At 50.2% G+C, this 10,588-nt stretch overlaps 1 protein-coding gene across 1 annotated transcript in view; it reads left to right on the top strand.

Moving 5' to 3' along the window:
* Positions 1–1,295: 1,295 nt before the first annotated feature.
* NRIP2 (nuclear receptor interacting protein 2) overlaps positions 1,296–10,588 on the top strand; it is a 341,008-nt gene continuing 331,715 nt past the window's right edge. Inside the window, exon 1 of the mRNA XM_085652303.1 lies at positions 1,296–2,169. Coding sequence (XP_085508429.1) covers positions 1,948–2,169 — 222 coding nt within the window. The 5' untranslated portion in view covers positions 1,296–1,947. The remainder of the gene's footprint in view (positions 2,170–10,588) is intronic.

The raw sequence follows: 10,588 nt of genomic DNA, 5'->3' as shown, positions 1-10,588 counted from the left end.
CAACATGCACTCAACCCTCTCAGCTACCTTTGCAGCTTAAAAAAAATATTTTCAGCAAGTAAAATTTCAGCTAAACTAATTTCAGTGCACTGAACTCTGTCTTGCTCTCCTCGGGAAGGAAGAGGTATTACTAGTGAAGTACCAACTAGAAGGCAAGAGCTGAGCAGCTAGCGCACGTCCCCTTCCTGCAGCAGGCACTTAATCCACTGACCCATCTCACGTGCTCATCCGGTGACAGTTATGCGGTCGGTGCCACATCTAGATAGAACAGGAGGGGGTGGCTTGGAGCGGTGCCCCATCATCTGTAGCCCTGGACCGTTTCTCTACGTCCCCCTCACATCAGCTCATGCAAATGTCTCAGTGACGTGGGCCCTCGCCATAGGCCCCGGCCTGGGGGAGGGGCCGGAGCAGCAGGGGAGCGGGGAAGGTACGCGCTGGAGGCAGAGCGAGGAGCCTGCACGAGTCAGCGAGGGGAGACTCGGCTCACCAGGGCACAGGTGAGAATAACGGAGTGGAAGGAACCGCAAAGGGCAGAGGAAGAAGAGGAGGCCCACGTCACAGGACAGCAGCGCATCAGGAGCACACGAGGAGGAGAGAAGAATACAGAGTAGCAGGAGCACACGAGGAGGAGAGAAGAATACAGAGCAGCAGGAGCACACGAGGAGGAGAGAAGAATACAGAGCAGCAGGAGCACACGAGGAGGAGAGAAGAATACAGAGCAGCAGGAACACAAGTGGAAAGAACTAGCAGAGCTGCAGGAGCACAAAAGAAGGAGAGAAGAACTGCAGAAGGAACTACTACAGCACAGCGGGGGCTCAGAGGCTTAAAGAATACGAGGGCTCAGTAGGTGGGCTCTGGGAGGAGTAGAAAGGACTGCTGAGAAGTGATGAAATGCGGAGCTGTCTAGGACACCGGGGGGGAGTGTGAGGGGACAGTAATAGACCTCAGTAGGATGAAGGTGTGTAGGGCTGGGAGAGAGTGGGAGAGAAGCGGAGCTGAATAGGTCACCACTGGGTACTGGAAGAGAGTAGGGAGCGGCCGAGCTTTGCGAGACATCGGGGGTTAGAGAGCAGTGCAGTCTGGAAGGTTGAGCAAGGGGCCTCAACGGGAAGGGCATAAAACAGAAGGGGCAGCAGCAGAAAGTGCAGAGCAGCATTTCTCAATAGGGACGTCATAGAGGAGTGCAGCACAGGAGGGCTCGGCAGGGGAGTGCAGCACAGGAGGGCTCGGCAGGGGGCAGCAAAGAGAGGTGCGGTGCAACAGGGTTCAACAGGGGCAGTAGCGGGAAGTGCAGCGCAGCAGCGTTCACTGTGGGACACGAGAGAAGTGCTGTGCAGGAGAGCTTAGAGGAGGGTGTTAGAGAGAAGTGCAGCGCAGCAGGGCTCAGGGGAGGGCATTAGAGATAAGTGCAGGGCTCAAGGGAGGGCAGTAGAGAGAAGTGCAGGGTTCAGGGGAGGGCAGTAGAGAGAAGTGCAGGGCTCAAGGGAGGGCAGTACAGAGAAGTGCAGGGTTCAGGGGAGTGCAGTAGAGAGAAGGGCAGGGCTCCGGGGAGGGCAGTAGAGAGAAGTGCAGGGCTCAGGGGACGGCAGTAGAGAGAAGGGCAGGGCTCCGGGGAGGGCAGTAGAGTGAATAGCAGGACAGCAGGGCTCAGGGGAGGGCAGTAGAGGGGAGTACCCAGCAGCAGGGCTCAGGTGAGGGCAGTAGAGAGAAGTGCAGCGCAGCAGGGCTCAGTGGAGGGCAGTAGAGTGGAGTGCAGCGCAGCAGGGCTCAGGTGAGGGCAGTAGAGTGGAGTGCAGCGCAGCAGGGCTCAGTGGAGGGCAGTAGAGTGGAGTGCACAGCAGCAGGGCTCAGGAGAGGACAAAAAAGGCAGGCGCATAGCACCAGTGCTGAGCAGAGGCCCCGGGCACAGAAGCACCGGGTCCCCCGGCTCGGAGCAGCCTTTCTACCATGAGCAGCCCCAGTAGCTGCCGCAGAGCGGACCCCGGGAGCCGCGAGCCGCTGCCCAGGGAGGGCGAGAGCGGCCAGCACCGGAGGGAGACGGAGATGAGGGACCGAGCCATCCTGCACCAGCAGCGGCGGCTCAAGCAGGCCACGCAGTTTGTGCACAAGGACTCCGCCGACCTGCTGCCCCTGGACCAGCTCAAGCGCCTCGGCACCTCCAAAGACCTGGTGAGTACCGCAGCGCTACTTCCCTTCCCAACGGCTCGCTTTTTAATGCTGTGCACGTGCTGGCCGGGGCTGCCATTTACTACCCCCGACCCTAAGTATTACTGCCATCTGAAGAAGTCCCTGTGGGGCTTGGAAAGCCTCGAGTCTGCACGGTATCACCCGGGCATATTCATTACAGTCAGTTCAATACAACGCGCGTAATTGCACACAGAGCCGAGGCAAGCCTTGCGATCGAGTTATGTACACCCTGGCATTGATTGACAGGTGCCACTCAGCTGAAGGGGAAGAGCACTTGGCTGTGCGTGTCTGTCGCGGCAAAGGCAGCGAGAGGGTCAGTGTGCAGCCTGGACCGACCCACCCGCTGCTCACGAGTGGGACACGACACCCACCCCTGCTCTAGCGCCTGCAGCTCCTCGTCTAGTCACGAGTGTCGTTTCATAAAGCGCTGATTGTCGAGAGGGCCTACCCTCGACGGGGCAAACGTTCAAACGTGGCAGGGCTGACTCAGCATTTTATCCTCCCTTGGGCAATGAAAGGAGTGCTGTTGGATAACGTAGCGCCTATTGTTCTAGTGGCTGCATACAGTATGTGCTAGGATCATAATAATACCAATATTGAATTCAATAATAATAATAATTAATAATACAAATGTTATTATTACCTATGCACTGCAGAAATAACCATATAAAGAAACTACTCCCATAGAGCTAGGGAATGAGGGTAGAGCACCCTGCCTTTGGTCTATTCTCACCAGCACCTCGACCCTCGCAGCCACTGGCCCCCACCCTTCCCTGCCGCACGTCTTCCTCATGGCCTTTCCTGCAGTGTGTCCATTTTGTTGCCCACAGTGGGTAATATTGTGTCAGACTGAGGAACAGCAGTCCTGTACTCACTCACATGTTAGGGATTTATGGGGCCCCAGGCACGAATGTTTTGGGGGCCCCTGGAGGTTTTACTGCCTATTTTCTGCCAACTGAAGTTCACATGATGTCAAACAAACTTTAAAAACCGGGGTTCACACAAAAACTGTTGAAATATGTCTTTCCAGGGACCCCAGAAACCCTCAAGATGCCACTGGGCAAAGCGAGCGAGAAGTCGAGGGAGAGGCAGGGCTGACAAATGGAAACAGACTGCGGCAAGCTAGATAAAAAGAAAGCTTCCTTTCCCACGGGGCCCCTCGGATGGTGGGGGCCAGGGCTATTGCCCGCTTTGCCCGTGCTTTAAAACATCTCCGCCTGTACTGCGAACTTCCAACAGCCCTCCCACAGCAGATATTATCATCATCCTTCTGGGTGGTACTCCTTTTGCAGTACGAGAATGGTGAAAGGCGGAGCCACTGCACGTGCTGCTCGGGCATGGGACCATTAGATTGCTCGCAGATCACTGCAGCAGTTGCATAAGAAGACTGGACTATTTTGCAGGTCATTTTATTACTTTTATATTTATAGTAGCTAATACTTGTTTTTTGATTTCGCCAGTGTTTCCAATTTTGGCCTTGAATTTACTATCCTTAGCTCCATGTGTAAGTTTTTTAAAGACATATATATTGTCAAGGTACATACATGTTGAGTTTAGTATACTAAACCTATGTCTACCTGTATATATTTACCAAGGCAATATTTTAGTAGCCGATATTTAAGCTGGGATGTCTGCAGGACGATATCAAATCCATGATGTTCGGGTACCATATCTCAAAGGCTGGGGACTTTGAAAGATGCTGGATGGATGTAGGCGAGTCAGTTGACACTGAAAGCGACAATGTTGCTGATGAGGGATGGAGACGCAAAGATGAGCGTTCAGAGGGCGCCGCCTAGGTTTTATGCCTGAAGCTATGCGTCCATAGCGGAGTACCGGTCCCCAAGTGGCCAAAACCTGCTGTAGCATGATCAGATCAACCTGTACTTACCTCTATGCACTTATCTTGGCATTATACTAATAGTCAATATTTTTGTAGGACGCTGTTGTGCAATAATGTCTCTGTATTCAACGGCCCAAACTGCACAGTCGTAGACCCCCGCCTCCCTCCGTGCCTTGCACTGACCATCCCTCTCCTGCGCATCTCAGCTGTCAGCTAGACCATCATTCTCCTTGGCCAGTACTGAGTAAAGCGAGGCTTGGCAGCTTGGAGTCCAGTACTGAGTGAAGCGAGGCTTGGCAGCTTGGAGTCCAGTACTGAGTGAAGCGAGGCTTGGCAGCTTGGAGTCCAGTACTGAGTGAAGCGAGGCTTGGCAGCTTGGAGTCCAGTACTGAGTGAAGCGAGGCTTGGCAGCTTGGAGTCCAGTACTGAGTGAAGCGAGGCTTGGCAGCTTGCAGCCATGCAAACCGGGCAGCTAGACTGCATCGTCCGCCCATTAGGAGACGCAGGGCTTGGGATGGCCTGGCAATGGTTGTACCACTGAGTATCGACGCCAACAGCATCGTGGTAGAGGAGTATCGAGGGCAGAGTAACAAGGGATAAAGTATCGAAAGGCACGTGCATACGGGGAAGTATAGATCTAGCATTCCCAAATCCACATCTGTGTATGTACCGTGAAGCTATATGCACTGCATAGGTACATATAGGTATAGAAAATCTAAACTTACTTCTATGTTGATGTTTTCTTTCTATATTTTGTCCACGAGCATCTGTCCCACTGATATAGTGGGTTCGATATTCAGTGTGCACGCCCTTGGTCCTACTACACCCCGTGATATCAGTATTCACTGGGTACAGAACAACAATGAGATATTCGTAACTATGCCATTCCATAAGACCAGGGATCTCAGAGAGCCGCTGTAATTCACATGTGACAAAGACGAGTTTGTGCTCAAACTGGCATTATACAGAGTCTGCAAAGGCCTGGCATTTTCTCTCTGCGCACATTCAGCCAGATAAAACCTTGCGAAACCTCTGTGCAAAAACCAACTCTTCCTAGATGTAGAGTGGTTCTGGGGATGAATAGCAGTATTTCCAGGTTACCCAGCTCCAACTTGTGGAAATAGTGAGGATGTGGTAATACAGCAGCAGAGAAAACAAAAACCCAGTGCTACCAGTCATGTCTTGTGCCGTATTACCACATCATTTTACCGGGGGGCTCAGAACGAGCATTTGAGTAGTGCTCTGCCCAGTCTCATGCCCAGCGCACAGCACCAAGTGACCTGGCCAGTCTCATACCCAGTGCACAGCACTTATTGACCTGGCCAGTCTCATGCCCAGCGCACAGCACCGAGTGACCTGGCCAGTCTCATGCCCAGTGCACAGCACTTATTGACCTGGCCAGTCTCATGCCCAGGACACAGCACCGAGTGACCTGACCAGTCTCATGCCCAGCCCACAGCACCTAGTGACCTGGCCAGTCTCATGCCCAGCGCACAACACCTAGTGGCCTGACCAGTCTCATGCCCAGCACACAGCACCTAGTGACCTGGCCAGTCTCGTTCCCAGCGCACCGCACATAGAGACCTGCCCGGTCTCATGCCCCGGTGCACATCCCCCAGTGTTATGCCCTGTCTCCAGGCAGGGCACACAGACCCCAGTGCTTCTGCCCAGTCTTAAGACACGGCACAGAGCACCCAGTGATCTGCCCAGTCTTATGCCCAAGCTCACTGCTTTCAATGACCTGCCAGTCACATGCTAAGTCTTACAGTGCACTGCGATCTGCCCAGTCTTATTCTCAAGCATACTTCCTCAGTGTTCTGCCCGGTATCATGCCCAGGTGCACATGTCCTGGTGATCTGCCCAGTCTCATGCCCAGGTGCACATCCCCCGGTGACCTACCCAGTCTCATGCCCAGGTGCACATCCCCCGGTGATCTTCCTAGTCTCATGCCCAGGTGCATATCCCCCGGTGACCTGCTCAGTCTCATGCCCAGGTGCACATCCCCCGGTGATCTTCCTAGTCTCATGTCCAGGTGCACATCCCCCGGTGACCTGCCCAGTCTCATGCCCAGGTGCACATCCCCCGGTGATTTGCCCAGTCTCATGGTGATCTGCCCAGTATCATGCCCAGGTGCACATCCCCCAATGATCTGCCCAGTCACATGCCCAGGTGCACCCCCCCCCAGAGTGATCGGCCCAGTCACATGCCCAGGTGCACCCCCCCGATGATCTGTCCAGTCTCATGCCCAGGTGCACATCCCCTGATGATATGCCCAGCCTCATGTACAGGTGCACATCCCTTTGTGATCTGCCCAGTCTTATGCCCAGGCACACATCCCCCAGTGATCTGCCCAGTCCCATGTCCAGTTGCACATCCCCCAGTGATCTGCCCAGGTGCACATCCCCCGGCGATTTACCCAGTCTCATGTCCGGGTGCACACCCCCAGTGATCAGCCCAGTCTCATGCCCAGGACGTATCCCCTGGGGATCTGCCCAGTCTCATGCCCAGGTGCACATCCCCCGTTGATCTGCTCGATCTCATGTCCAGGTGCACACCCTCTAGTGATCTGCCCAGGCCTTCTCTGTCCTGACTGTCACATTCTGAAGCTATTCTGTTTTCTTAAAGGAGAGCATGATCCCAGTCCTGGAAGAACAGGACACTTATCAAGCCAGGCCTTTCTGATGCAATGATAGGGTTTTGCGCTACTGCCTATCCCGCATTTAACACCACTGTTCCCCAATCAGCACTTATTGCACACTGAGCCCTTTAGGTGGTATTTCCTATCCCCCATCAGACAATATTGCACAGTAATGGTTGAGCACCTCCATCTCTTACGGTAAGATCTCCGAGGGTTCCATCATGGGGACCACCAGCTTACAGGACGTCAAGGCCCCAAGACACCCCCGCCCCCTAAGCAGCCCAACCACACTTGACCCCTCTCAGGAACGTTTAATGAACAATCCTCCCTCCTTGGTCACATTGGGTCCTGGAACCTAACAACTCTCTCCCCCTAGGGATTCGATGTCATAGCAAGTCCCATCGCCATATATTGTTCATCGTAGTTACCTGTGCCCAAAGCTCTGATGATGTCACACTAAGTTACCAAAAAAGAGGCAAGCTTCTTATCTTCACGTAGAGTCGTGCCCGGTGCCATGTATTAAGGAATTTCTGAATACCCTTGCCACCGATATCACAGAACTCATAAACATATTCTTCCTGAAAGGAGCAGCCCTCAGACCATGCTGGCTTTGTTCGGTTGGGATTCAAAAACTGAGAAGTACTTGCACTGATTGTCCATGAGGTGCAGCCAAACTACCCCAGGAGCACCATTGAGTTGGGTAGGAATAAACATCTGTTATCGAGCGCCAATATACCCTTGGGTGAACGTGCGCGTTACAAATACACATGTTTTGTTACCCCAAAAGTAAAAATGAAGCCATAGCAGTTCAAAAGATCACTGAAGAACCCTACATTGATGAGAAATGTGTGGTCACTGCTCTGGAGCCTTTGTAGATAATAGATCTACAAGCTGCCCGTCTTCTCAAGCCTAAGGCCTACTCAGCCCTTATGACCTGCACTACTGCTGGCTCTGCCTTGCCTGCGTTGAGGTCCATAGCTAGCCCATTAAGCCCCAGAGGACCAAGAAGCCATCTCTGCCCTCACCAGAGACAGAAGACGGCTTCCCTGTGTGTGGTGACCACCCTATTATATTGCACCTCCCTAGCACACTCTTGCCCAGGGGTCTACAACCTTTTCTGTAGTGAGAGCTATTTCTGATCAATGAAAATCTTCATGAGCTTCTGAAAGGCTTAGCAACTCGTGCATTGTTACCAGACACCCCCACGCTTAGCTTCATTGACCTTAAGCATCATGTCTATAGAGCCGGATACTATGGTTTGAACAAAATCCTTTGACTAGAGGCACCATGACGGGGCTGCCATATATGTCAGTGAGAGTGTGGCCTTTGGGGATGTATGAGCATGTGGGCGTATGAGTGGGATATATGTGTTTGGGTGATTGAGAGCCTGTGCTGTATGGATTTGTGAACCAGGACATACCTTTCGACAGATGTTTATGTTTATATGGATTCTATAAAACTCATAATTTAAATTTAGTTCCATTTCCAAGTGTCGCATTTACAAATATCAGGCATCTTGATCCCAGTAGCCTGTAGAAACAGTGCCATATTTATAACAGAAAAATACAGCCATTTGTTTAAATGGGAGGAATGTATAGTGAAGAAACATGTTTCATAAAAAATTAAGATGCAATTGGCTTAATTGAAAGTGGAGAGAAACATTAAAACATTATATTTCATAGAAATATTTTTATTCACTTTAAATATATCCAATTTATAAAAATGACTGTACTTTTTAGTTATGAACATGACAGTGTCTACTGGCTAATGGGAGCAAGAGTCACGCTGTTTGTAAGTGTGACACTTTGGAATGGGAGAATATTGAAATGAAAAGTTAACTAATCATTAAGGTATCTTTTAATTTTTGGTTTTCTCCCATCCAAAAGCATTCAGAAACATAATTTTTTCTCAGCTCCAATATTGAGTAGACAAAGATTTTTATTGAAGAGTAAAATACCTCAGTGCTTCAATTCTTCAAGTCTGTGTCCCAGCCTGGGTCATAAATCTGACTGAGCACTGCTCATTTATCAGACCTTGCTATCTGCCACCTGATGATAATAATGTAAAATAAACACAGCCTTCCCTTAACTCTAAAAGGAAAATGTGACCCTGTGCTTATTTAAAAATGAACTCAAGGCTGCAACCTGCTCTGAAGGTGTCTGCGAGTCACTGGTAGCTTTCGATCGAACCTGACTAGCCTGTGCTTGGTGTGGTGCTTTCATTGGCCCATTATAGCCCTGTGTGCCCAGCGGCCAAAGAATTCATCTCAAGCCACACTTACGGATACCCTGACACATCTGGAAGTGCAGTTGTCAGTCACCCAACTGGCCCAAGCATTAGCCTTATCCAAAGCTGATTAGAGTGAAGCATCGTCTGTGTCCTTTTCTGTTCCCTGTTGGTACACACCCAATAACAAATGAGAGCAACAGCCTATCATGCCCACATTATGCGCAATTTTACACCATGTAGGAGCTAGAACATTTGACCCAAAGTTGTAAGCACATAATGGGCCCAGGACATTCATGTTTGAATCCTTAGGGAGACCCTGCCCATCATCAATCCACCATTAGAGTATCCTGACTGCAACAAATGTTTCAAGAGCTATAGCTTTGGTAAATTCTGCATCACTAAACCTGTTTGGTTGGCTAGCACAAGGCATGTCTGGGCTATTGGAATTGTTTGACTGCTCATGGTAGGCCCCTAGATATTGATATCGCAAACTCATGTACCCTGAGGGCATCTGTAAAAACCTGGCTGTAATTTGATTTGATTTCAGAATTTATATGGCCAAGAGCTACTTCCTAGGAAGTATCCTGGCGTTTAAGGAGAAATTAAAGCTCCCGAATAAAGCCGCAGGCATAGCCCATGCAAACCTCTAGGGGGTTTATATTTACACTAGTGCTGCATCCTATATGTGAACAGAAAGGTTTTTGTTTCCTGAACCTCAACAGTTTGGGCTGGAGTTGGGTCAAATTGGATAACGCGTTCTAGATCTTGGCTGTAATGACCACAAGACTAGACTCTCCTTGTCTAGCTTTCCTAATTATTTGGGCGACTGTAAAGTCTCTGTGTTAGGATCTCAATTCTCTGAACGGGATGTATAGTAAGCATGCATTTCATAACCATATGCTGATTATTTCCATATATGGTCTTATGGCCAAGCATATTGCTTTGAATATACATCTTGTTTTCTCTATGTAGCCAGTGTGGTTTGTCCAGGTGTTTAGATATAGGAGTGCCTCGGCCGAGCCCTGTGATCAGCCTTGCAGCAGGATTCTGTAAAGCTGGAGACGATGGCTGAGATATCTTGGAATACCCACAAGGAGGGTTTTACAGTAATCTATACGTGACATGATCAATGCCTAAATCAAGTCTTTCATGACAGACTGAAGGATTTTTTAATGACATGCAGTAATCTGAAGCCTGTGGAGCTGACCGATTTGACCTGCTGGTCAAACTTTAATGACCTGTCCTCCATGACTCCCAAGTAACATCAGGTGCTGAGTTATTAGCACCCACATTACGTTTTTATCATATATAATTAGAGTTTGATATGGATGAGAATGTTACAGTTTTGGATTGGACTTGTTTCACAAGAATCACCATAAATAGTTAAACGTTTTGGCAGCATCGCTAGTAGTTAGCGTTCCAGGCCACTTAAAATGTCAGTGTGTCTGCACAGTGGCTGACTTCAGCACCCCGGCAGCTTCGAAGCAACCAAGGTCTTGAAATCCCATAAGATAACATTGGTTCATTGTTTCCTATGGGAGAAGACTGCGACCAGTATAATCTGTGGTCAGTGGCTTGTGCCCCACAGAGCGATAGCAAGCATTCCAATGACCACAAAAAGTAGATGCAACAGGGTGTCATGTTTAGATATTTGCAGTTTTGGTTCTTTGTTCTGTGTTTTTAAATGTGCCAGT

Source organism: Triturus cristatus, chromosome 4_1 (genome assembly GCF_964204655.1).
Source record: "Triturus cristatus chromosome 4_1, aTriCri1.1, whole genome shotgun sequence".
NCBI lineage: Eukaryota > Metazoa > Chordata > Amphibia > Caudata > Salamandridae > Triturus > Triturus cristatus.
The sequence above is the reverse complement of the archived record's forward strand: the minus strand, read 5'-3'. Positions and strand labels throughout refer to the sequence as shown.